Source organism: Pocillopora verrucosa, chromosome 8 (assembly GCF_036669915.1).
Source record: "Pocillopora verrucosa isolate sample1 chromosome 8, ASM3666991v2, whole genome shotgun sequence".
In the NCBI taxonomy this organism is placed as follows: Eukaryota; Metazoa; Cnidaria; class Anthozoa; order Scleractinia; family Pocilloporidae; genus Pocillopora; species Pocillopora verrucosa.
The window spans coordinates 10,673,624-10,696,579 of record NC_089319.1 but is presented as its reverse complement, the minus strand read 5'-3'; the positions used below and the strand labels follow the sequence as shown (position 1 = coordinate 10,696,579).

Sequence of the window (22,956 nt, the reverse complement as noted above, 5' to 3'; positions counted from 1 at the left end):
CAACTGAATGACCTGCTATCTGATCAATAGCATAGCCTGTATTGCTATCACCAGCAGTTAGCAATTTATGGGATAAATTGTGCTGTCTAGCTTGAAACAATGGCACCAGGTCATCAGTATTTTGTTATGAAAAAACAAATACTTTATAATTTATTGTATAACATATGAAGAATTCCTCTGATTTTGAATGTGGATATTATTCTTTAAATCATGTAGCCATTGTTTTCCAGTTAACCCTGGGCAACCCAACATCAGTATGCATATTCTCCATACTGTTCTCTATACATCTCCTAAGGTGCTAACAAGGAGTATTTGTCTAAGAATCAAGAGTTTCTTTTTTGGTGATCATTCCCTTTATTCTCATAACCTTAATGTGTGATTCAGGGGTGATATTGTGAGGAGAAATAGAATACTGGTCACTCTAGGGGGTTCTAAGATCCATTTCTGTTATTGCATGGCAAGTGATGTCTTTGTTTCAGGGTTCTTATTTTGAAGAAAAAAATGGTTCATATCATTCTGGTTTTTAGTGATAGTACTGTTTTTTTGTTTGTTTTTGTTTTTACATGAACCTTTCTGTGCAGGTGTTGACTTCAAGGTTAAAACTTTGACTGTGGATGGAAACAGCAAAACTAGCAATTTGGGTAAGAACTGCTGTTGATGGATGATGACACCACTGTAATTTATGATGCTTGAGTGACAGCTAAGGTTTACTGTCGAATTACTTTATAATTAATTTGATCATTTTTTTTGTTAGTTTAATGGTTATAACATCACTTTTCTGTTTTAGGACACAGCAGGGCAGGAACATTTCAGAACACTGACTCCCAGCTACTACAGGGGAGCACAAGGAGTTATTTTAGGTACTAGAAATAAAATGATTTTCACCTCCTAATTACTTGCTGTCATCACTCTTCAAAAAAAATTGTCTTGTTGATTTTGTATCGTGAGAGAAGGTGACAAAATTGCAGCACTGATATTGATACACAGTAGTTTTCAGCCTAATAGAAACTTAAGCATTTCTTAACTTTCAGTGGTGAGTTGACATTTATGTTGGTGTCAAATCACCTCTGAAAATTAATAAATGCTGAAATAGTTTGCATTAAGTTTTCCCTGATTTCCTATGCTAACAACATCAATGGCACAAACCATAGTTCCTCAGATAAGTTCCCAGGTACTGATTTAAAATTCTGGTGGAAAGGACAGGCACTTATTGGAAGGAGGGTACTTATTCTATTTAAGTTAGCACAATAATAGGGAAAAAATATGGATGAGACTGTTCATGATAACGTTCAAGAAAATCTTGTTTTTTTCCCTTTAGTTTATGATACAAGCAGCAGAGAGACGTTTGAGAAATTGGAAGAATGGCTCAATGAAAAAGAAATGTATTCAACAAAAAAAGACATCATAAAAATGCTTGTTGGCAACAAAATAGACAAGGTACAGTGAAACCTATTTGTTTTTACATTAGACCAGATTATTATTACCCAATTTTTATTATTAAAAACTGGAGTCTTCTCCCTCAATTTGAACCTAGAGATAAAATGAATATCTTACTAACCTTGGTGGTCTATACTGTAAGTTATGAAACCTTTTTTTTGTTTTTGTTTTTTCAATCAGACTTAGACTTAGCATCATTTCTTAGGCTGTTGTGTTTGATTAATATTCCTATCTTCCAATATTCCTAAACTTTAAAAATCTCTTGTGGGTACATGTATTTGCTTGGTACAGGATTAACTGTAATTGCATACAGTAAGGTTTTGTGCATGTTTGATGTACTAGAAATTCAGATTTTCATACTGTGCTTTTTAGGAGGGTTGTGAAGTTGATAGAAAACAGGGATTACAATTTGCAAGAAGACATTCCATGTTATTTATTGAAGCAAGTTTAGTGTCAGCTTGAGTTATAAATATTTGTTCCCCTGGAATCAAGGATCAAATGGTTTTTTTTTTTTAACAGCCACCTATGTAATGGCACAAGATGGTTTGGTGAAACAACTATGAAGACAATAATTGTTCAGGGACTTGAAGAATGACAAAAAAAATTTTTAAAAAGTTGTTATTTTATGTTCAAATGTTTATTCTTTTTATGAAAAAAAGCCATAATTTTAATTAGAGTATGTTGTTAAAATTGTACAGAAAGGTAGTAAAGAGATTCTTTTAACCCTATAACTTCCAAGATCTAATTGTTAATTCTCCCCTCTGGCTGTTACACATTTCCTTGTAAATTAGTTGGGAGAATTTGGTGTCATACCATAATTATAACTTCTACCTGATAAGTTTGAGTATTCTCATTACCTGTTTGCTGGATAATGTATGGAGATTATAGGGAGAAGTTAAATGTTAATCATTTTTGGGAATTAAAGGGCTAATGAGTTTCTAGCCGGTGATTAAAATGGTATCCTGCCTTTCAACAAAATAATTGTACATTGTGTCATCTAAGTTTTATTTTTGATGAACAAATCTTGCTTCTTTTTTTTTGTAGTGCAAGAACAAGAGAGGGGGTTCAACTTGCTTTTGAGGAACTAGTAGAGAAGGTATTTAAACAATTAGGCAATTAAAATGTTTTACATTGTTATATTATGGAAGACGTAGAGGCTGTAACCTTTTAACTCCCATTGGCTTCCAGCCATCATGGGTTATGAGCTATTACATCATGCTCTACAAAATTTAATATGGTAAGGGTGATCATAAAAAAGTAAAGTTTACAAAATAAAGTTGAGAAGATTATTTTTGGGGTGTTTTTAGATCTAATCTTAACAGCGGTCTAGTGTAGCATGCAAGGGGTGGGCCTAAGGTGGTCTTTTTACTATGATTGATAATTTGCATATTCCCAGGGCATTTTATTAATATATGCAAATGGCTTTGCACAATCCTCTGAAGTGAGCTTAAATTTATTTCTGTTAATTGTTTGTCTGAGGTCACCAAATGAGGCAAGAGAAGAAGTGTAGTTTTTTAAGAGGAAAACCATGAACTGCAAATGCACAACTTGTTCATCTCACAGAAATCTGGCATGACTTAAAATTGGAAGTCACTGCTCTTTTTGCTCTCTTTACATACAGGTTATCATCCAAAATGTGTGGTCTATGCTAGTTTGTAGTGAAAAAATTTAAAAAATATTGATAAACATCGAACAAATAGAGCGTCATCAATTGCAGCCATCGTAACAAGAACATTAATGCTACAGAAGCTTTATCATGCCAAAAAAATTAACAACTACTTCTGGCTCAAGATTGATTGTAGCACTTTAATTTTGAGTCATGCCCCTTTTTATAAGATCCTAAATTGTATTTTTTCCTTCAACTTTAACTTTGACTTAAAGGTTTTGAATGCACAAGTGGAAGTTGGGGAAAATATAATTATTAACAGATTTTAAATAATGCGTAACATGGTATAGTTGCATTTTTAGACTTACACTGGTGGTCCTCTTAGCATTAACATGACAAGGGTCTCTAAAAATTGAGTTGAACAAATTAAGGTTTGTGGATTGGTTCCCACAGAGATGTTTCTGATAATTTTCTTTCATTTTGCAGCAAATTTGATGACCTTTGTGAGGAAACTGCAGTGGAAAGCAATGAATTGGTAAGTTTATTTGGACCAAAATGTGAATTCTCCAGAGAGAGAGAGGGAGAGTTTTAGTTTCCTTCATTCATGACAGACACAGATTTTCTTTCAATTATTTTACAGATGTACTTTAAGTTGGTGTTTCAAAATTCATTTTATAATCTTATAGACTGTAGAGTAGCAATGCATTCATACTACTTCTGTCTCAACTTCCACGTGGATGCATTTACATTTAAGTTTTCATCACTTTCCTTGCAATATCTACAACAAACATAATCACAAGGGATGAATTTCAGCTTGAGATCTTTGCAGAACGCAAGCTTGTGACCAGGAGATGTGTTTTGCAATGCTGGATCAAGAGTGATAAATTTATTATGTGAGCTTTGCCTTCGAGAAAGAGAAACTAGGATTATATTAATTATGTACATAAGTTCAATATGTGCAACATATGATAAGTTGGAATACAATAATTTTTTTTTTTCGTGTATATGTGTGTGTGTAATATTAATGTATGGTAACTTAATGCATGTAGATTTTAGGTCAATTTGCTAAATATATTTTAAGACCGAAGATGCGTGGTGAAAACTTAATGTATTTATTAATTTTTCTTTTCAATTAATTCTTAAAATTGGATTAGATTTTGGCTGTGTGGAGATTTAGGACAGAAGTTAACCCCTTGCACTTTAACATCAGTATGCATATTCTCCATATTGTTCCATATACAATTTATAGGGTGCTGACAAGGAGAATTTGTTTAACAATAAAGAGCTTCTTCAGCTAGTGATCATTTTTATTGCTATTGCCTCCCATGGAAGCAAAGCCATTATGTTGTCCTGTTGAGCTGAGTGAGGGTAACAATAGAATACGAATGACCTCTTCATCCGCAACAGAGTCTGCCGAGTTTTACCTGATATTCCTCACAATGATAAAATTAAAAAAGATCTGCTATATTTATCATTATCATTATTTATTTATTATTATTATTATTATCATTATTATTTATCGTGATTTAATATTGATTAGTTCCAAGAAAACTGATATTTGAAATATTCACTAATCTATAACTATTCAATTAAAAAGTGATAAACTTCCATTGCAAACGTCTAAACATAAGTTACAAATGGTGCACATGTCCTCAAGAAAAGAAGTCAAGTCTTTCTTTCTGCATCATCACACAACACCTGGTTCTTTCAATGCTATCAAAAAATTGTTCTATATTAGTAGCCGTATGCATATGTTGGTTATTTATATCTATATGTTGGTGTATTAACTGCTTATTTTCTTTATTATTTTGACCTTTATTTAATGTTTGATTCAGGGGTGATATATTATGAAGAGAAATCAGATACTAGTCCCTCTCAGGTGTAAAAGGGTTAACCCTTTCACTCCCAAGATCTAATTAGTAATTCTCCATACTATCTGCCATACAATTCTTATGATGTTAGTTCAGAGAATTTGGTGTTGGATCAACAAATAATCCCATAATTTATATTCTTCTTTATTCTCATCACCTACCTGCTTGATATTGTATTCATATTGTAAGGAGAAATTCTCTCTTGGTCACTCGTGGGAGTGAAAGGGTTGACACAGTCTCAGTTCTGGAGGAAATTGTAGTAACACTGTTGCAACTCTTCTAAATGTAGAGTATTGTTGTACATGTAGTTATTTCTCATGGGGTGTCTTTCCTGAATGGAAATTTCATCTTGTATCTTCCAGATGTAAAAAAGTGAAGTTCTTAACAAAAAACGTTTTGTGCTTTTTGTTTTGTAGTAGGCATCCTCACTTGATGTGATGAAATCTGCAGCAAGGAAGTTCATTGATTTTGTGAACAATGGTCCCTCGCCTTACCATGGTATGTTTTATCCCTGTAGCTTCAGAGTCTGGTGAACTTCTTAAATTTGTTTGCTGTCTCTTCATCTTTTTAAACCAGTGTTTAAATGTATTAGGAATTAGTTTTACAGTATATACACAACTTTGAGACACTTAACTGCCATTTCAACATGAACCTCCTTACAATATCAAGACATGATCCAGTCCAAGGGTAAACAGCAACAACAATCTTAGTGACAAATGTGATTCAAACCTTGGGGAACAAGGGATTCACTGAAAATCTCATCATTTGTCTCTTGATATAAAATATTGGTAAAATCAAGCCATCAGTTAAAGATCACAATATTATCATTGTTGTACTGCTATTCTTTGTGAGGTGAGAGGTTAAGTGGTGAAATGAAAGTGTTCCATGACAGTGATGTGCTATGACAAACAAGCAACATAGCTTGTATGCGTCAATACCAGTTGACCATCTAGCTGCATGAATTGGGGTGCATAAGGAAACAGACTCAATACCTGATAATGACAGCAGAATCACCACAGCTGCATGTTGCATTCATTAACTGATAGAGCCTGACTCTCTATAAACAAAGTTGTTTTGATGGGAAAGCTGATATGTTTTGTTTCAGTTGTCAATGAGTGTAGAAAGGTGTTATCAGCAGCAGGATTTAAACAGCTCAAGGAAAAAGAGCACTGGGATATCAAGCCTTCTGATAAGGTGAGAAATGAGATTTGGGGTTTTTATTAAACGTTTGGTAAAGTTGTTGTTCGGACATGACCCAGAATCTCATAATGGTTTCCAGAAATAAAAACTCTGCTGTCTGGGAAATCACATAGTGCACTTAAAATTGGCCACACCTGTTTTCTTTGAAATGAGTGAGGGACCCATCTTTATTTCTGTCAAAGGAGGAGGGAAAAATATGTTGGAGATAAAAATTTCTAAAAGCCCCCCCCCCCCAACCTCTTCAAGCCATGTAAATAGCAAGCGACCCTCCTCCTTTATCAAAAATTTACGTGATGACCCCCCCTCCCCCTGTCTCCTCATTTCTCCTTCCATTTGGCTATTAATTGTTAAAATCTGTCACATACAACTATAAGATGATTAATTTGCATAACACCCACCTGAGGCAATGTACCCCTTTTTAAAATGTATCTCAAAGTACTGACCTCCCCCCAGACTCCCTCCTCCCAAAGAAGCATGAAAATTTGGTGAATAATCAGAATTTTTCTGACCCAGAAGAAAATTAAGTATGAAAAGAGAAATGAGAAGTGTTCAAAAAAATTGAGATGAAATCAGAAGTTTTAACCCAAGGAAAGCAAGTTAAGCTAAATATCTGGAAGTAAATGGTAAACAAGTAACAAGCCAGATTCATCTTGAGTATTGCAAACTTTATTTATGATCTATTTTTAGACCTTGGCGGTCCCCAGCTAGCAATGCACTCCATCCGAGAAATGTGCTGCTCCTTTATTGTACATCAAGAGACACTGCTATTCAAGGTGACAATTTCTATGCATAGTAAGGCATTCATAAGCTCGCGTTACATGATATGTCACGTAACGCTATCTTACCCTGGGGCGAAGTTGCACGTGATGGTTTCCGTCATGTCGCCCAATAGTCATGAAATTATAAAGCACACAGCATCGCCAATCTACTCGTTCTCTAATGGTAGCCGGGAAACGGTGTGTTCTCTGGTCCTCCAAGCTAACAAGAAAAATGCCGCCAAGGAGCTAGATGCACAATCATCGCACTGTATGACCTTTTGGCGTGGTCTAAATACATTACCTTCATTAACTATTTTTTTATTGTTAAGAAGGTCACAAATAGACACAATAGGAATTGATTTGTATGTTACGCGCTTACCTTTTACTGACATGACATAAGCGACAATCGACATTTATTTACCGGGTTTTGATCATCACCAAGAGCCCATTATTAATGAGCTCCTGTCATCACTGAGTGTTTGGACGGTTGCAAATCTACCATGGGGTTGACCAGTGAGCAAAGTGATTCTCCTTAGCAATTAATTGAGAGTTTTTATTTTTATTTTTATATTTTGCAGGGTTCCTTTGAGACACTTCCAACAGTACTGGATTCCGTAGTTGGAGCTGACTAAAGTCAAGCCGCCGGTATTCCTGAGCTTCTTTTGCATGAATCCTCTCCCCAAACTCCGTTTAAATGATTTTTGCTTGAAAAACAATGTAGGTTCAACTCAGCGAAGCAAACAAGATACTTAGTCAAAAGAAAAGGAACATAATCCCAGCACAATCAATGTAAAAATTGTGTAACAAGGGAAGGGGTAGAAGACGGGAGCACGTAAACAAGAGATAGTATTCAAACAGTGTATCCTGAAAACTTTCTCATTTATCCATTGCCCATTATAATCAGGCAAGACGTATACAGGCATAAAACGGTGGTTCCTGGAACTGTGTGCCTTGTTTTGTATTTACGGTCTAAAAACAAGGATGACGAAAAGCATGTGACAAGCAAATAGAAATTAGCACGCTCGGCGCAATGAACGTTTGCACTACTCTTCTGACTCGATCCACCTGCTGAATTTCTAACTAAAAAGTTTCTTGAAGCTGTGAGTATATATTGATAACATTCATCGTGTTTGTTTTGCGTTAAGTTGCAAATGCAAAGGGTGTCTACACATTTAAGACTGAAAAGACTGGCAAAGTTTAGTTTGACGGCGACTTCTTTCCGCCAGTACTAGTCGCTTTCACAAAAGAATTTTTTTATTTTGATAGAATGGTACCCTTTCTTTTCTTCCTTGGGCCTGTTTTTTATTTGGAAATTTGTTGATGTCAGTTTGAGTGAAACTAGATGAAACTGGCACGAGCAAGTCACCTAGTTCATCTTGTGCTTCATGGCTTCCAGTTGTTGTGATTTCCATAGGTTAATTAGCTCACCGTATTTCCTCGAATATAAGCGCCCGTGCACTTATTTAAAATTCCGGGCAAATAGAGGGAGGCTTATTGGAAGGAAGGCGCTTAGTAAGTGCGGCGATAGGACAAAAAATTAAATGAACAGACAACACACATAGAGTAACTCTGCAAGCATATGAGAAAATATTTCCTTTCAAAGGATAACGACGGGCTATATGCCCTTGTAAACGGCAGTCATGTCATTCCCCATTTGAGACTTCTAGCTGCAAACCTTGAACAGCATTTTTCTCGAAAGATCATCTCTCAGGTCAACAAATGCGAGTTTTTAATCAGACTGTCCTCATGACTTTCGAGTATTCGGCAAGTTTTCCTATCGCCGTTCTGAATTCGAAGCAGCAAGAAGTTATTTCAACCTGGCATTAAACTTGTTTAATTTGTTTCAGCCAGTGGTAATGTTCAATTATATAATTATGCACTATCCATTAGGCTGAAAGAACTCGGGCCGGAGCATGTTGATGTCGCCATTTCTTGTAATAACCTGAGTCGGGTACACCATAACCAGGGTAACCTATCGAAGGCAAGACATTATTATAATTGTTCACGGGCTATATTTTTGAAAAAGCTTGGACTTCAAGTTGATCATGTTCATATGGCAACTTCTTACAGCAACCTCTGTCAGGTGCACCGCCGGAGAGCTCGGTAACCTGGGTCGAGTGCACCACAACCAGGGTCACCTAAAGGAGGCAAGAGATTACTATAATCGTGCACGGGCCATATTTTTTGAAAAAAGCTTGGACTTGACCATGTTCATGTGGCAACTACTTACAGCAGTCTGAGTCAGGTACACCGTGAGCTCGGTAACCTGGATCGTGCGAAAGATTATTATCATCGTGCATTCGTCATTCTACATAAAACGGATAATTTAGTGTTCACAACTGGGTTGAAAACGTAAATTAGCCACCGTAAAGGGTAAAAAAGCTGACGTTTCGAGCGTTAGCCCTTCGTCAGTCGCTCTGACGAAGGGCTAACGCTCGAAACGTCAGCTTTTTTACCCTTTACGGTGGCTAATTTACGTTTTCAACCCAGTTGTTAACACTAAATTACCTGCTATACTCTCCCACCGACGCAGCACCACTGTTTCTTTAGAAACTTACCCCTTTATACATAAAACGGAGCTCGGATCTGGGTATGTAGACGTTGCAAATTTTCATAATAACCTGAACGCCCACACTAAGAGAATCTAGAAGACTGGGTGACCTGAATCTTGGAAAAGCCTGATAACGATGACTGTGCGCTGGCATCTCACCTAAAAGCAGGAGGTCGAACCAGACAAGATTTACCTCGCATGCAATATTCCGAAGATTAACCCTGCATTGATGTAGAGGAGCTGCGAAAGCGTATTGGTTTTCTGTTGAATTACGTTCTGTCCTCGACAAATTCATGGCTGCTGAGGATTTAGTTGCCTCAGCGTGAAGTCAGTCACAAACGAAAAATGTCAGTTTGCTCACAGGCATCCTAAGCTCACCTCTCGAGGAAAAAGGGAAAGATTATTCTCGGACACCTAAGAGTTTATTCATGAAAGCGTCCGCGTTGTGTTACGCGGCGGCGTTTACGGTGGCGGCCCCAGTCCCATGGAACGGCCTTCCTTTGCCAATAAGGCAGGATAAAAACATTGATTCTTTTAAAAGTTTACTTAGGACTTATTTGTTTTCCAAGGCATTTTGTTGAGATTTTTAAGGTATATTTTTAGAACACATGTATGTATTTGTATATATAGTTTTATTAATATTTGTTATTATTATTATTATTATTATTATTATTATTGTAATGCGCTTTTGATTATAGACGTTTACCGAAAACGCGCACCACAGATAATAAATGTTTTTGTAGAAGGTTACGCGATAGGACCTGTTAAGAATTTGAACCCACCATGAGGAATAATGTGGGGAACTAAATACGGTCGATCTACAATGCTAAATATCCGGAAATATGAAAATTTTACAGGTTAAGTCTATATAATTTACCCACTCCTTTGTGTCCACACAGTCATTCCTGTCATAAGCACTTAGAACACTTAAAATAGCGATAATTATAAAACAGAAGAATTTGATATTCTGTTGTGATAGAAACATGAAACATGAAATTCGAAAACGGATTAGCAAGAAACTTTAAAATAAATATTCGTTATCTAAAGTTCACATTATGTGCTTATTTAACATATTTGATACCCACCTCTAAACAAAATCACACCAAAACAGATCAATTAAAAGACAGTGGAAGCTAACTGATATCAAAACTTAGAAGTGAAAATTTTAAGTCAATGAAGTATAAGTCATTCAAGACATACATGTACATAAATCTACGAAAGACATTGAACAGCACTTGTATAGTTCAACTCCTTTAGCTCTTGAGTTAAAATAATGTATAAAGTAATTAATTTGTTTCCCCTAATTTTGACGCAACTTTTGTTTCATCAATCTTCGCATCATCATCCTGAATTTCATCCACGATAACTATAGATCTTATGTCGAGGTGCGTTGAAAGATTTGAAAATTTCTTTGAAGTGGCGTCTACTGTCTCACTTAAAGAGCTAGAAATTAGTAATTACTAGCCAGGCGAGCTACATGACGTCGTTTCGATTGCGGCTCAGAGCACCGTATCGATCTGTTCGTCCTAACGATACTTTTATTAACTTACAATTAGGCTGTGGGGTGTCACAAAGGATGATCATTTTGAAAAACAACTCGTTGACGCGAAATCCATGCCTGTATGCTAAATTATTCAAGAATCTCTTGAAACGGTGGGTATCATTCATTATTGATCGTATCTGTTTTTACTTTAATTTATAGTATTCTTCAGCCGAATCTTGATCCCGAAGATTCAAATGTGCCATTTGAGACCAAAGCCCTTCATTTCTTTGTGCTGTTTACCTACCGTCAAGTCACGAAATCAAATTGAGTTAATTTGATTGATTTCGGACAAAATGTTAAAGTCCTTAAAACCACTAAATCCTTGCTATGATATCAGCACACAGCTGTTTTTCTTATTTATTATCACGGAATGTACCTGTAAAAAAAATCATTACCGAAACTAACGAAATGACCGAAACCTAGTAGAGTTTGGAGATTCTAGAGAATGCGAGTGTATTGAATTGAAAACGGCAAAAAGTAATAAATTACTAGAAGAAAGGTGCCGGGAAGTGCCTACTTTAAGCTTTCAAATATTATAGTAAGATAACGAAGGCCTCGATACGGTCACCTAATCTGTCATTCGAGACACAAGGGAATTTTCCCATCAAAAGCTTTCGTTTTGGGCTTGCTTTGCCATCCACGCTGTTATTCCTGTTACAAGCACTTAGAACACTTAAAACAGCCGTAATTATAGAACAGAAGAATTTGACATTCTGTTGTTATATGAACATGAAATTCGAAAATGGAGTAACAAGAAACTTTAAAATAACGTTCGTTATCTAAAGTTCACATTATGGGCCTTTTCCCGTATTTGATACCCCGGCACCACTTACCAAAATCACGCCAAAACAGATCAATTGAGAGACAGTGGAAGCTAACTAATTTCAAAACTTATTAGTGAAAAATTTCAATAAATTTATTCCGTGGAGGTCATTCAATACATACATGTACATAAACATACGAAAGTTCTCGAAAAACTCAAGAAACATGAAGATTTTCACCGTTAGTTATCGCCAGAGTGTTTGCAAAAAAATAAGGCCTGGACATTGAGACACTGAACTGCACTTGTATGGTTGAACTCTTTTAGCTCTTGAGTTAAAATAATGAGTAAAGTAATCAATGTATTTCCCCCAGTTTCGACGCAAGCTTTGTTTCATCAATCTCCGAGTCATCTTTCTGTATTTCATTCTCGATAACTGGATCTTACCTCGAGTTGCGTCGAAAGATCTGAAAATTTCTTTCACTTTGCGCCTACCGTCTCATTTTAAGAGCTAGACGAGCTAGGCGAGCTACATGACGGGGTTTCGATTGCGGTTCAGAGAACCGTATCGATCTGTTACTCATAACAATACTTGAAAAACTTACCTTTAGGCAGTGGGTGTCACAACGGATGATCATTTTGACAAAACAACTTAAGTAAATGTCTCTGTGCTGAATTACTCAAGAATCTCTTAAAACGGTGGGTATCATTCATTATTTTTCCTTTTTTGTTGTAAGTTCAATTTATAGTATTTTTTCAGACGAATCTTGATCCCGAAGACTCAAACGTGTCAGTTGAGACCAAACCCTTCATTTCTTTGTATTGTTTACGTGCCGTCAAGTTACGAAATCTAATTGATTTAATTTTACTGATTTAGGCCTTGGACAAAATGTTAAAGTCCTTAATTACAACCACTAAATCCTTGCTATGATATCAGTGCACAACTGTACTTCTTACTTATTATCATGGAATGTATCTTAAGCTACTGACTTCGAGGAGACTTCATTGTTAATCCAGAAGGTCACATTGGAATTCTACTCTTACGTGGTTTGACAAATTTAATTCGATCACTAGAAAGTATTTTACACTGAAAAGAACAAAACAAATGAGAAGAAACTATATATGCCATGTTGAGGTCCAGGTGTAGACAGCATTTACTCGTTAAAAAACATTTGATCACGATAAACTCTCAACAGAGCCAAAACTTCGAGCCAATTTGATCTTCGTTTACCATTTACTCTCCAAATACGATCTCTGATGATGCGTGCGACACTCTGTAACATTTATTTTGTACCTTTGGAGTTTCCTGTTCACTGTTCTCAAAAGTGCAAGTTATCATAAATTTTGTAGTAAGGAAACCAAAAGTTTCACTACGGTCCACTTATCTATAGCTATCCAGTCCAGACGCCTTTTCAGTAATATGATGCATTCGAAACAAAAGAAGGGAATTTTCATTTTCCGAATGCTTTCGCTTTCCATTGTTTGAGACACCTGTAATCGAGGAAAACATAACCGAAACTACCGAAATATCCGAAACCAAGTAATTTTTAGAGATTCTAGATAATACGAGTGTACTGAGTTGAAAACGGTTAAAATTATTAAATTACTGGAAGAAACCGCCTACTTAAAGCTTTCAAATACTACAATGAGGGAACGAAGGTTTCGATACGATCACGGGAATTTTCCCTCTAAAAACTTTTGTTTTGGGCTTGCTTCGCCATCCACACTGGTATTCCTGTCATAAGCACTTAGAACACTTAAAACAGCGATAATTATAGAACAGAAGAATTGAATATTCTGTTGCTATAGAAACATGAAATTCAAAAACGGATTAACAAGAAACTTTAATATAATACTCGTTATCTAAAGTTGACATTATGAGCCCTATTTAGTATTTGATACCCACCACTTACAAAAATCACGCCAAAACAGTTTCAATTAAGAGATAGTGGAAGCTAACTAATTTTAAAACTTATCAGTGAAAAGTTTCAATCAATTAAGTAGAAGTCATTCAAAACATACATGTACATAATATTCGAAAGTTCTCGAAAAACTCAAGAAACATTTCGGATTTTCACCATCAGGTACTCCAAGAGTATTGGCGAAGAAGTAAGACCCTGACATTGACACATTGAATTGCACTTGTATGGTTCAATTCCTTTAGCTCTTGATTTAAATAATGCGTAAAGTACAATAAGTTATTTCCCCTAGTTACGACGCAACCCTTGTTTCTTCAATCTCCGAGTTGTATTCCTGAATTTCATCCTCGAGAACTATAGATCTTACGTCGAGTTGCGTCGAAAGATTTGAAAATTTCTTTCACGTGGCGTCCACTGTCTCATTTTAAAAGCTAGAAGTCAATTATTGCCAGCCAGGCGAGCTACATGACGTCGTTTCGATTGGGGCTCAACACGCACGTATCGATCTGTTATTCATAACAATACTTGTAAAACTTGCCCTTAGGCGATCGAATATCACAACGGATGATTATTTTGACAAAACAACTCGTTTCTGTGTTGAATTATTCAAGAATCACTGGAAACGGTGGGTATCATTCATAATTGGTTGTATCTGTTTTAAGTTTAATTTATAGTATGCTTCAGCCGAATCTTGATCCCGAAAACTCAAATGTGTCATTTAAGACCAAAGTCCTGTTTACGTACCGTCAAGTCACGAAATCAAATTGCATTAATTTGACTGGTTTCGGCCTACAACAAAATGTTCAAGTCCTTAGAACCACTCAGTCCTTGCTATGATATCAGCGCACAGCTGTACTTCTTACTTACTATCACGAAATCAATGTACCTTATAAGCTAATGACTTCGAGGAGACTTCATTGTTATTCCAGAAGGTCACAGTGGAATTTTATTCCTCGTGGTTTGACAACCATAATTTGATCACTAGAAAGTCTTTGGCGCCGAAAAGAACAAACCAGATGAGAAGAAACTGTATATACTGTATATGTTGAGGTCCAGGTGTAGACAACATTTATACTTATTACAAAAACATTTGATTGCGATAAACTATCAACAGAGCCAAAACCTCGAACCAAGTTGACCTTCGTTGACTAGCTACACTCCAAATACGATTTCGGAGGATGCGTGTATAACTGAAATTGTGACATTACAGAAATAACTGAAACCTATTAATTTCTGGAGATTCTAGATAACACGAGTATGTGGAAACGGTAAAAAGTATTAGAAGATAGGTGCCGGGAAGTGCCTACTTTAAGCTTTCAAATACTACAATAAGGGATCGAAGGTTTCGATACTCTCACCCTTTCTGTCATTCGCGACAGAAGGGAATTTTCGCTTTAAAGTCTTTTGCTTTCCATTGCTTGAGAAATCTCCAATCGAGATCTTTACATCTTCTGGCAGGATGTGCAAGTGCTTGATTTTGTGCCGTTATTTTTCAACTAAACAAAGCAACCGTAAAACGACGCAGAATGATTAATGGTTTGTTTGACCTCATACTTATTATAGTAAGGATGACACAGCAAAATATTCCTGAAATCACCGCATTACCGCACCTGATCAGATACGCATGCTCTCGTTACAAATTAAACTCACACTACGTATTTGCATTGATAATAGATACAGTCGATTACTGCTGATGTTCTTTCGCGAATTCAAATGGGTCCTTGCTTGCAAGCACATCATTTGTTTCTTTATCGATCAATACGGTTGATTAAGCTCCTCTATTAATGGAATTTCTCATCAGAATAAGTTAAATTAAATGCTGAAAAGGTTCATCGACATTTACACAATGGACCCACTGAACAAAAAACAGCAATAACGCAAATACGCAGCACACTTCAGAATTTGAGATAAGCTCGTTACAACGCAACTTTCGATTCTATTCAAGGAAATACGGCATAAAAAACTTATACTGCAACTCTGCATTTACCAATTAATTGTTAAAATACCAAAATTTGAAACTCAGGAGTGAAAAATTTGTTGTAAGAGCGCATAACTTTTTTATTGTTACTGATAATAGTCATTGGACCAGTTAATTTCGTCCATGTTTGTTTTCAACTTGGCCACTCAAGAAGTTTACTTTTCATTTTGATTGGCTGGCATTGTCTGACTGGCATTAATAGTTGATTTTTATTGGCTGATGGCTTAAAGTGCCTAATTTCTATTGGCTGCTTAACTGTCTGACTTGGCCTTTGCAGTTACAAACACTTGAAATCGGACAGGTGAAAATGGACAGTGGACTTGAAACAGTCAATTAAGCCACATATGAGGACTGATAAGAACCACTCATATTCAAACAGCTCTAAAAACTTAGAAAACATATAGTCTGAACTCGCTAATATAAATCAATTTGTCTCTACTAAGGCCCTTTCAAACGTGAATATCGTCATGGCGATGGAATACAGCAAAGAGCAGCTCAACTACTACAGGATTTGTTACGTTGTCGCTGATGTATTAACTGATGGTCTGCGAATAATTTTCAAACAAGAATGGGACAATCGCTACGGTGCAACAACGTCAGGGGAATGGAAGGATGAACCAAGAAATGGAGTGGACTTTAAAAACAAGGAATCTGCTCAGAACCAAAAAAAAAATGCGCGTCTCCTTACAACCATGATTGGTGGAAACAGAGCAGAATGGGATTGTACGATGCTTTTCTACGCTATTCTTTTCTCAGATTGTATTGACAACCTCAGCCCAGTTGTCAGATCAAATGTCGATGCCCTCAGAAAGTTTCGAAATGAAGATTTTGCGCATATGTCGGAAGGAAACCTTTCAGACCTGCAGTTTCAAAACATCATTGGCAAAGTTGACACTGCATTTCAAGCGCTCGGTCTTTCCACAATGAAAATTCAAGAGATTAAGAATCAAACGAGCTTTCCCACGGAGGAACTGAAAGATGTCTTGAAAATGGTTGACAATCTTAAGCAGGAGCTTCTGGTCCTTGAAGATCAGTTAAACAATGATATCTCCCCCTTCTGTGTCCTCCCTCCTAAACCCTCACATGACGTAACAAGCCGCGACCGAGAGGTGGCCGAAATAATGCAACAGCTTAGAGAACTTAAAACAGCAAATAAAGACAGGCTAAGTTACCTTTACATCTCCGGAAATCCTGGAAGTGGAAAGTCTCAACTAGCGGGTCTTGTGACTGAACGATTCTACAGAGAAATTAAAGATCTTCCGGATGGTACCTCATTTGTGATGACGATAAATGGTGAAAGTCCAGATACTGTGCTACAATCGTATGTGGCTTTTTCAAGGCGTCTTAAGTGTCCCGAGTACGCGGTGACAACCACCCTCCATTCAGAGGACTTGACAACAAATGAGAAAATCACCAATCTTAGGGCATTGATCGGAACGAAAATTGGGCTTTATACATCGTGGCTGCTCGTAGTTGATAATGTCGCGAGTCTATCACATGTGCATGTCCATCTACCCGAAGCCGAAAATGAGATGTGGGCAAGAGGCCAGTTGCTTATCACAACTCAAGACAGTGGGTCAATTCCTCAAGCAAGTTCCTTCAACAAACACATCTCAATAAGCAACGGAATGAATCTTGATGATGTCAGTTGTTTATTGGAAAAGCTCTCAGGAATCACGGACAAAGAGATGGAAATCAAAGTTGCTCAGGCGTTGGACTACCAGCCTCTCGCCTTGGCAAGTGCCGCCACTTATGTCAGAGAAGTTCGACAGACATCTAATTTTGGCTGGGAAGACTATCTTGCAAAACTTGAAACAGGCCAAAGAAATGTCATGGAGAAATTTCTTGCTGAAGTCAACCCAAGCTATGTAAAGTCCATGACCACAGCAACAACACTGGCCGTAGAAACAGCTATGGAATCCAGCAAAATTATGCATCACGCCTTTAATTTCCTGTCCCTGTGTGCACCACAACCATTAAGTCTTAATATCATAGAAGACTTTATCACAATTGTGGATAAAGAAATTCAAGACATAGAAATGATTCGTTTGAAGATACAAAGGTGCTCCCTGCTGATGTTTGAAAGGGACGAAACTGATGTTTACATTCGTGTGCATCAGGTTGTACGTAATTCCATTAAGACTTTGGCTGCAGCTCATTCGGATGATAAGCACAACGAGGTCGTCAGTGGAGTGATTGGATCATTCAGTCGTTTTGTAGAAAAATATCTACCAAGGGACAACTACGAGTCCTATGCTCTAATAAACAGCAGACATGTTACTCATTTAAAAAAATTAGCCCCAGAAATTGAGAGATATTTTTCTAAGAAGGTTCTTTCTCAAGTCGACCAAAGTGGCTTTTTGATCAAGAACCATGCGATGGACCTCCTTAGAATGAGTAGGTTTTGCTATATGCATTGTGAATACGAAACTTCAAGACGTTTCATCCATATGGCATTAGACGTATCCATTGTCAACGAGCACGACCCTGGCTTAGATATAACAGATATCTACGAACACGCGGGTAACGTGCACAAAACGCTGGGTGCCCTGAGTCAGGCAAAGGATTATCATGATCGTGCACTGTCCATTCGTCTGAAAAAGCTCGGACCTGACCATGTTGACGTTGCAAACTCTTACAATAGCGTGGGTGTTGTACACGAAAAGCTGGGTGACCTGAGTCAGGCAAAGGATTATCATGATCGTGCACTGGCCATTCTTCTGAAAAAGCTTGGACCTGACCATGTTGACATTGCAAAATCTTACAATAGCCTGGGTATTGTACACTATAACCTGGGTGACCTGAGTCAGGCAAAGGATTATAATGATCGTGCACTGGCCATTCGTCTGAAAAAGCTTGGACCTGACCATCTTGACGTTGCAATTTCTTACAATAGCCTGGGTAATGTACACAAAACCCTGGGTGACCTGAGTCAGGCAAAGGATTATCATGATCGTGCACTGGCCATTCTTCTGAAAAAGCTTGGACCTGACCATGTTGACATTGCAATTTCTTACCATAACCTGGGTGTTTTACACTATAACCTGGGTGACCTGAGTCAGGCAAAGGATTATCATGATCGTGCACTGGCCATTCTTCTGAAAAAGCTTGGACCTGACCATGTTGACATTGCAATTTCTTACAATAGCCTGGGTGTTTTACACTATAACCTGGGTGACCTGAGTCAGGCAAAGGATTATCATGATCGTGCACTGGCCATTCTTCTGAAAAAGCTTGGACCTGACCATGTTGACGTTGCAAATTCTTACAATAACCTGGGTGTTGTACACTATAACCTGGGTGACCTGAGTCAGGCAAAGGATTATCATGATCGTGCACTGGCCATTCTTCTGAAAAAGCTTGGACCTGACCATGTTGACGTTGCATATTCTTACAATAGCCTGGGTGTTTTACACGAAAAGCTGGGTGACCTGTGTCAGGCAAAGGATTATTATGATCGTGCACTGGCCATTCGTCTGAAAAAGCTTGGACCTGACCATGTTGACGTTGCAATTTCTTACCATAACCTGGGTTTTTTACACTATAACCTGGGTGACCTGAGTCAGGCAAAGGATTATCATGATCGTGCACTGGCCATTCGTTTGAAAAAGCTTGGACCTGACCATGTTGACATTGCAAATTCTTACAATAGCCTGGGTATTGTACACGAAAAGCTGGGTGACCTGAGTCAGGCAAAAGATTATCATGATCGTGCACTGGCCATTCGTCTGAAAAAGCTTGGACCTGACCATGTTGACATTGCAAATTCTTACAATAGCCTGGGTATTGTACACTATAACCTGGGTGACCTGAGTCAGGCAAAAGATTATCATGATCGTGCACTGGCCATTCGTCTGAAAAAGCTTGGACCTGACCATGTTGACGCTGCAACGCGTTGTTGCGTTTTATAAATACTGCTGCAGGTACTTTTTATTCTCCTTCTTTGCCTTCACTGCCGGTCTCGAATTCATTGTCAATAATCTCCTCTGCATCTTCCGTCTCCTCCTTCTCTTCTTCCCATACACTGGGAACACTGACGTCAGGCCACCGGGAATGACAGCAACATCGACAGTTCGTCTCGCACTGTTCGGTTGCTTGTAAATTCGAGGGTTCTTGTGGCTGGTAGCTCAAATTGCATGGGAGTTTCCTCCGTGTTTAAGATGTGGCTTAACTGGTAGTCATGACGTCTCCGGGCCCTCAACACAAAACGATAGAATTCAACGATCTTCTCCTCCATGTCTGCTGGTAGACCCTGGGCCAAAGTTGTTTTCACTCTCATAGATACAGCGTGGCGACGTTTTCAGTTGTTGTACCACCCTATAGATGCCTTGAACTCCGGATCGGAGCTGAGTTCCTTCGCCTTTAACCGGAGCATTACGCTATTAACTGAGAGACCTGCAGAAAATAGAACAATTCAGTGTTAAAGGACAAGGTATTTTACGTGCACGTGTTGCATATTAACATTGATCATCTGGACTGTTTATCAATTAGCGCAAATTGAAGACAAAACAATTCTTTATCGTACCTTGACTTCTTTGATCGCTAAACCAGTCTGCTAAGCGTTGATCCAGTTTTGGATATTTTGGTTTGTACCGACCCATGGAGGCACGTTTGGCAGTCATCTTTAACTCGCCATTAAACAGCATATGCAGTTGGTTTCGCCATTTGCGAACCATTGACTCGGATATTCCGTACTCGCGTGCAATTTCTCGATCGTTTTTCCCTGACTCTGCATCCTCTACTATTTTCAGCTTAAAGTTCAGATCGTAAGAATAACGTCGCGTACTAGGCATGATTTTTGTTTTGAACACAGCAATGCTCACTGAATCGCCGTAAATGAAGTTTTACAACTAGGAGTTTGACCAACTGAGACATGCTTATAAAGCTTAAACTGGATCAATTAGTATTCATAGCTTTAGAAAGTAACACTGTTTCCTAAGAAGGCAGACTGTATTCACGGTATCTAGATCTCTTTTATAGGTGTGATTTTTTTTTCGCTTTGTTCGTGCAAATGTGTGACTTTTTTGCCTTTTGTTAAAAAAGGTGACATGACTGTAATTAGGAACTTTGAAAACGCTATTGTTTTGAAAGTGAAGATGGTGAAAAAGCCCAAAGTTGAGGTTGCGTCTTATAACCGGGTATTTAGGCGAAATTTTCGGTTTAACAACTTGAAAGAAACGAGTTCAAAAATTCAGGGTGCGTCTTATAACCGAGTGCGCCTTATAACCGAGAAAATACGGTAATCTTTATTATTTTCAGCGAAGCATATTCTGATAGTGCTGCTTGCCATCTATGAAAAAAACCCCTGGGATCTGACTATGTTTGGGTTGCTACTACTAATAACCATTGATTAAATCTGAGTCAATTCGCAGAATTTCGCGTTTTCTCTGTTTCTACATTGTTTATCAAGTTACCTTCAACGTATTTCCGGTTACACAAATACAACTTTATAAAAAGTTCAATTAATGCAGTTTCTTATTATACCTGAAGACAGCTGTCTTCCCCCTTTGAAGTACAGATCGTCATTTAAAACGAGTTTCTTAATTTTTCTCGGTCTCTGTTTTTCAGTCATTGAAAATGGCCTTTGTATCCTGAAACCTGACAAAGGCTGACTCGTCCCCAGTCGTTTCCAATAATGTGCGCGGTACTAAAGTGGGAAGGAAGGGTGATGGTTAGGAGGTCGACGAGGAGTCTTTCTCTCGCTTACTCCTTACCCATCACACTTTGCGCTCTCACACTGCCCGTGTCGGTTACCCGCGCTTTGAGGTTGATTGGAGACGATTCAGGGAAGAGAGGAAATACAAAATAATAGAAACCTTTGTTATTGCTGCCTTCCTAAGGGGCAGGAAGCCGTTTTGTTGGTTTCGATTTCAGTTGGAGCCTTTTGTATGGATCTTGCATGGAGTAATCCCCTCCCTTAAAATGTTTATGCATGCTAAGTCTGCCGGCTTCCTAATTTTCTCTCTCACGAAAGATGCTCGTTGTAAACCTGCTACAAATTCTTAGGCCCTACATGTAATTCTGACGCCGTGACTTCTCAATTCCTATTCTCTCCCCTTCTTCCCAAAGAAAAGCATTCTGGGTAATCTCGTTCTCACAATCTTCTTTCTTCTTTCCATGAGGACCCCAGAAACGAGGCTGCTTGAAGGCATATTCTTTGAGGTGACGCATGTCTATCAAATTTAACATATGGCCGTTTTGATTTCATGGTCAAGGGTGGAAGAATGTCATCACAATGGATTATAAAGGGCCCTCTCCTTATCAAATTTATTTTTACAAGCAATTTCAATTGAATGTCCATAGTAATACAAAATTGCACTGGTTTTGCCTGACGTCACTTTTTGATTGATCCAGAAAACTTCCACCACTCTATTATATTTCTTCTCTTTAACTAGAGTTATTAATGGCTCCTTGTGTTATTACCCTTTGTTCTGACTGGCCGTTGAGATTACTTCGGTTTCGCGTCCACAATGCTCAATCGAAATGTGCTCCTGTTATATTCAAGCAAACTATTTGTTTTGTTCACTTTCGCTATGGGTCGGGAATAAAAAAAAATTCAAAATTGTTCGCTAAACCAAGCCGATTCGACTTATTCTTCAAGCCCAAAGCAGGAAAACGAATGAAAACTCGAATACGTTAAAATAATTTAACTCATATCATTCATCTTTTTATCGCATGATAAAATTGTTTAAAAAGTTTTCTAAGACCTTTGAAGTGTGAAGTTTAGACATGGGGTCCTGACAGGGAATAATACTTGAAATTATTCCCATATGACGACTTGGATACTGAGGAGTGACGTATGTATTTTTTTGTGGGAGGGGAGGCTGCCTTGAAAGATAAGTCGTCAAGGATGCGCTCTCTTATTACGTCTTGATCAGGGACTACCTTTTGATTGAAGTTTACGGACCACCCATAATCCTTTAGGGGTCTTCCAGTTGTCAGCGGTCTTGTCCTAGCCTTGTTTTGCCCTGTTTAACAAATAGAGAAGCCTTGACTGTGCTCTGTTCTGTTATAAAGCACGCAGGCAGCGGCTAGAGCACGAAAGAAGTGTTGGGAGAAACACGAGACGTAGTCGAGTGTTTCTCCCCACTTCTTGAGTGCTCTAACCGCTTCCTAAGTGCTTTATAACAGAACAGAGCACAGTCAAGGCTTCTCTATTTGTTTTATAATAAAGAATCCGTCAAATTCCCGAAGCATTACTTTCAATTTTCAAAACAAACTTTATTTCCAAAGCGAACAACAATGTCGTCAGCATGCTCTATACTCTCATAGAGCACGCCACAATAAGCCAATCAGAATCCCTGTTAGAATGGTTCAAATAATCTGATTGGCT

At 37.9% G+C, this 22,956-nt stretch overlaps 2 protein-coding genes across 4 annotated transcripts in view; both read left to right on the top strand.

Moving 5' to 3' along the window:
• Positions 1 to 7,927, top strand: part of LOC131776275 (ras-related protein Rab-18-B-like) — an 8,875-nt gene extending 948 nt beyond the window's left edge. The window contains 11 exon segments of the mRNA XM_066171444.1: positions 582 to 621; positions 623 to 641; positions 788 to 860; positions 1,319 to 1,437; positions 1,810 to 1,884; positions 2,483 to 2,533; positions 3,530 to 3,578; positions 5,331 to 5,412; positions 6,020 to 6,108; positions 6,802 to 6,887; positions 7,451 to 7,927. Coding sequence (XP_066027541.1) covers positions 582 to 621; positions 623 to 641; positions 788 to 860; positions 1,319 to 1,437; positions 1,810 to 1,884; positions 2,483 to 2,533; positions 3,530 to 3,538 — 386 coding nt within the window. The 3' untranslated portion in view covers positions 3,539 to 3,578; positions 5,331 to 5,412; positions 6,020 to 6,108; positions 6,802 to 6,887; positions 7,451 to 7,927.
• Positions 7,928 to 11,037: 3,110 nt separating this feature from the next.
• LOC131778897 (uncharacterized) lies at positions 11,038 to 21,029 on the top strand. 3 transcript variants are annotated; one of them, XM_066171386.1, is made up of 2 exons: positions 11,038 to 11,076; positions 16,067 to 21,029. In XM_066171386.1, exon 2 carries the CDS (start codon positions 16,091 to 16,093, stop codon positions 19,532 to 19,534), a length of 3,444 nt encoding a protein of 1,147 aa, XP_066027483.1. In that variant the 5' UTR covers positions 11,038 to 11,076; positions 16,067 to 16,090; the 3' UTR covers positions 19,535 to 21,029. The 3 variants fall into 3 exon arrangements, with proteins under 3 accessions (XP_066027483.1, XP_058951363.2, XP_066027484.1); XM_059095380.2 differs by lacking the exon at positions 11,038 to 11,076 and adding an exon at positions 12,354 to 12,425; XM_066171387.1 differs by lacking the exon at positions 11,038 to 11,076 and adding an exon at positions 14,213 to 14,270.
• The last annotated feature ends 1,927 nt before the right edge of the window (positions 21,030 to 22,956 follow it).